Raw genomic sequence first — 4,827 nt, 5'->3', positions numbered from 1 at the left:
AAGGTACATTTAAACAAGGTGGTATTTGCACATACAATGAGTTTTAGTTATCCCTTGAGTGGATTAAAACCAGCTGCCACTGAATTTGAAAGACACTGGCTGAAAATAATTTATGAGAACTTTTGAGTTCCTGTTCTTTTTCTCTCTACCACTTCTCCCTCTTCTCCACAGCTCAACAGTTGTAAGTCAGAGATCCCCTCTTTTGAGAATGATGGTCTACCAATCCCTATAGTTTGTTCTCAGTAACATCTAATAGAATGCTGCAAGAGTATCTTAACATAAATTTGCCCATATACGGCCATCACCATTCATTGTCTCCAGCAATGAAACAGGCAAATCATTGCTTCAGTATAAATAATATGGGTATTGAGCACCCCAGTAAAACCAAAATAAACACACCCAAAGCTGCATTACCTAAATCCAGATTTTTGATATTGTTGTACATAGCATTGGAGGATTGGCTCTGGAAGAAGAGAAGTTGGAGGTGGCTCTTCAGGAAGTCCCACAAGCAGCCCTCCTGCATCACAGAAAAGATTGAAATGAAAAGTATTGCAGTATTGCTGCTTCAGATGCAAATGCTGAGACCTTAAAACTAAGCTAGAAAGCTCTTTCAGAATAAACCCCTTCACTTGTTTAAACTTCATACTTAGTATCAACATTATCATCTTCCTGAATCATTTTAAGACTATCTGGCACTGCTACAGCGGCACAAAGCCTTACAGGCAGAGCTGTCCAATGCGCTTGGCTCCTTAGAACAGATAAAAGGCTTCCCTGCAAAAAACAGAAGCCAAAATGCACGGGCCCTCTCACAGCACTGGATCAGACTGCCCTGCTACTTATACAAATGATTGAAACACTCCAATTCTGAGTAAAAATTTGGCTTTCTGAGGCAGCTTCAGCAAAGTAACGCTATTTAAATAAGAAGGCGACCGCAACACCTGGAACCTGTCCGCAAGTCACTGCCAACTGCAATTTTCAATGTCATAAGAGAATAATTTTTAAAATAAAAGGTAAAGATGCTCTCAGGTCAAATTCTTGTGTCCATGGGGTTTTCTTGGCTGGAATATGGATGTGGTTTGCCATTACCATCTTCTCGGATGTTTTTCAACTTCCCAGACTAGTCTACTGTATATTTCTGGATTTCTTAAGAGTTTTCCCATCCTATTTTTTAAAATTGCAATTATTGTCATTTAACCTCCATTGATGGGGCAGGGGTGTTGCAATGTCTTACCTCGCTTCCTAACTCCAATTGTACTAAGAGAAGGTCCTTCGATTTTATCCTGTAAGGAAAGCATTTTGAATGAAATGTGAGAAACCTTAGGGCAAACCAGAGCAGCCTGATAACTGAGCTACAAAGAAACATTGAGCCAGTTTTTATTTCAGTGGTTAAACTGATTTTCATTCAGGAAGTCCTTAATTTTGCATTTGGTATAATATTGTGCCAATTAAATCAAATTGGCATAATTCATGCAGTATTAGCAGCCAGGTAGCACTACCCTATATGTCAAATTCTCCTGAGCTCACTACTACAGTATTACATGGAGATAAAGAGACGTGATGCCACCCCACATATGCTAAGCCTAGAAATCTATTTTTAGTTCCAAACTGAGCAAATTCTGGTTTTTTTAAAAATCTTGATTTACACTTTTATTTTGAAGATTAATTTAAAGAATAAATCATTTTGACTATTGTTTTTGTTTCAAAATGGAGAAACCAATACCTTCAATGTTCTCTTAACAAAAACCAGAAATCCACCAGGCATTCTAGATTGCTCCTCCTTATTCCTATGCTGGACAACTGAAAAACATATTTCTGGCCTGGCTATACTTGTGTGAATCTAAGCTAAAGAGTGGAACTTGTCCAAAAACATCATTACCAATGTACTTATTTACAGACTTTTAGTATCCAATACCCTCTGAGATCCCTTCTTTTCCCTTTGGGACAAAACCATTCATGCAGAGGACTGACCTCCTTCCTGCTAGATCGGATCACAATCTTCAAAGTTCGGTTTATATCTTTTTCCAGTTCAGCCTCTGCAACTCCCTGCAGGAGCAAAGAAAAAAAAAAGGTTATTTCAATTGCTCTTTGAGGGCATGCAAGGAGTTGAATAGTTCTTTTTTCTCTGGCACCCAGCATTCACTATCTAAGACAGTGTTTCTCAATATTGGGGACTTTTAAAATGTGTGGATTTCAATTCTTAGAATTCTCCAGCCAGCATGAATTCTGGAAGCTGAAATCCACACATCTTAAAGCTGTCAAGGTTGAGAAACACTAATCTATAGAAGATCCCATCACTCCTGATCTTCTCCCATCTCCCACTAACCTGACCCCATCCCTGAAAACATGCATCATTAACTGAAATACCATCAGTGGAATCATCAAGAAAATGTTACTCTTCAGCCATTCCCTTTTTCAGGATATTCTGTTCTATTCCTCTTTCATCTCCCCAATGATTTTATTTTTTTCTCCCTCAGGGGTCTCAGCCTGTGAGCATACTCAGTTTTCACTAAAGTCTTTTGAGAAGATTTTGCTTCAAAAGTTTTTTTTTTTTTAAATTCAAAATACTCCTTTCTCTGTGCTTCCACAAACCTCACCTCTGGCAGGACTTGTCCTGCAGTTGGTTATGTAAGTGCCTACATTCAGAAAACTTTGTCTGCTGTTAGTTACAATCTATGTGGTGTGACAGTATCTAAATGGCTTTTTTATTTATTATGTCTATAAGCCAAGTACAGTTTTCGTAATTTGGCAGTAGATAAAAACTGGGCAATAAAGAAATAAACCCATAAAACAAAATAGGCAAAATACGGAGAAAGCATCTATTAAGACCTCAGAAGAGGTCTTATCACAGTCTAAGACAAGGGCACAGCAAGGAAAAAAACATGGGGGGGGGGGGAGAGAGCAGGGGCAATTGGTATTCCACCAAAATACATACCAGGACTCCCAATTTAGGAAATAGTTCTGATAACAGGATATAAAGGTATCTCTTTGTTGATTGTCACCAGGGGAAATGTATTGGAGGATGTTTTTTAAAAAATCCTGTCCTCCAACCTGATGTCCTGCAAACGCTTTGGCCTTCAACTTCAATAAATCTCAACCACAGTATGGCCTTTGGATCAAAAGGGTTGACATCTAATATACCAGATTGCGATAGGCTGATTTAGGGCTTTTGCAAATAATACCAATAATTTTGAATGGCGCTCAGAAGAACCAGTTTAATCTGCATTCAGATTAAACTGGTTCCAGCCTAACGTCTCCATTTATTTTAACAGTATCTCCAATAACCTCCCCTCCCCTTTGATTATTCTCAAAGTCCCAGTAGTTAAACTGGAATGAAATTTTAAAGCAAATCAAGTCATATGCACTCATAGGTTACAGGTAGTCCTCAACGTACGACCACAATTGAGCCCAAAATGTATGTTGTTGAGACATTTGTTAAGTGAGTTTTATCCCATTTTATGACCTTTCTTGCCACAGATGTTAAGTGAGTCACTGCAGTTGTTAGCAACATGGTTGTTAAGTGAATCTGACTTCTCCATTGAGTTTGCTTGTCAGAAGGTTACAGAAGATTCTCAAATCATCCCAGAATGCTGTAACCGTCATAAAATATGAGTCAGTTGCCAAGTGCCTGAATCTTGATCACATGGTCATACGAATGCTGCAACGGTCATAAGTGTGAAAAACAGTCATAAGTCCTTTTTTTTCAATGCCGTTGTAACTTTGAACAGTCACTAAATGAACCGTTGTAAACGGAGGACTACCTCTATATGTTGGTTAAGATGATGACGGAAAGATTTTGAATCTTGTACTACTCTTTTTTTTTCTGCATTTTTCCTTCTCCAAATAGATCTAAACCTATCTATGCCAATGCTTCTTCTGTTTCTTGCCCCATTTAAAGTGCAAGGCTGTTTCTATAGCACAAAACTTTGGAGGCCCTTCTCAGCTCACTTCACTTTTGTGCAGCTGCCATCTGAGGGGAAAAAAAGACAGCACAGCCCTTTTGGCAACTGGACGCCTTTGTTGATTTCATTTTGTCTAATGTAATAAAAGGGAAAAGGAAACAAAAGAAGAAAAATGTGCATTTCTGAGATACAAATATCTCCATAAAGCATTTCTGAAGTTATACTTTCTCAGTCCCCTGACAATCTCATTAATCATATAAAAAGACTTCATTTTTTCCTATTCTTGATAGAATTTTGCCCTTTGTAAGTGATTCAGAAGTTTGCTCAAATTTTCATGCCGCTTCTAAAAATATGTAATTTGGACCTAGAAAAGAAGAATGCATGCATTTATGTCACATTTATGAACAAGTGTTTCTCTGTGTCTCTATCCAAGAGAGGTGAACTTTTCAGTCATTTTATTTTATTTTTGGAATATTTAGGAGCCGTGGTGGCACAATGGTTAGAATGCAATATTGCAGGCTAACTCTGCTCATAGCCTGGAGTTCAATCCTGACCGGTTCAAGGTTGACTCAGCCTTCCATCCTTCTGAAGTCAGTAAAATGAGGACCCAGATTATTGGGGGCAATATGCTGATTCTGTAAACTGCTTAGAGAGTGCTATCTTAAAGCACTATGAAGTGGTATATAATTCTAAATTGTTAAACTGTTATATTTTATCAATATTTAAAATTGTATCTGTATTTTGTTCTTTGGTTTTTTTGGCCATGCATAAAAATTATGATATGTGGAATGCTATTCAGAACAGACTTTGTCCACTGGCCCCAATCCTCCACTTTATTATTACATTATTTGCTTTTAAACAAATGGCTAGTATATTTTAAAAGAATCAAAGACAAAGAGCCAAACAGATTCTCTCATAAATAGATTAT

The 4,827-nt window shown here is 37.7% G+C and overlaps 1 protein-coding gene across 1 annotated transcript in view; it reads right to left on the bottom strand.

The window, feature by feature from the left end:
- Positions 1–4,827, bottom strand: part of LOC107296270 (bifunctional epoxide hydrolase 2-like) — a 61,489-nt gene that overhangs the window by 10,804 nt on the left and 45,858 nt on the right. Inside the window, exons 13-15 of the mRNA XM_015825617.1 lie at positions 1,969–2,043; positions 1,232–1,280; positions 415–517 (exon numbers count right to left, since the gene is read on the bottom strand). Of these exons, the coding sequence (XP_015681103.1) occupies positions 415–517; positions 1,232–1,280; positions 1,969–2,043 (227 nt within the window). The remainder of the gene's footprint in view (positions 1–414; positions 518–1,231; positions 1,281–1,968; positions 2,044–4,827) is intronic.

The sequence above is a fragment of the Protobothrops mucrosquamatus genome, unplaced genomic scaffold (assembly GCF_001527695.2).
Source record: "Protobothrops mucrosquamatus isolate PMUCROS unplaced genomic scaffold, P.Mucros_1.0 scaffold2718, whole genome shotgun sequence".
NCBI lineage: Eukaryota > Metazoa > Chordata > Lepidosauria > Squamata > Viperidae > Protobothrops > Protobothrops mucrosquamatus.
The sequence above is the reverse complement of the archived record's forward strand: the minus strand, read 5'-3'. Positions and strand labels throughout refer to the sequence as shown.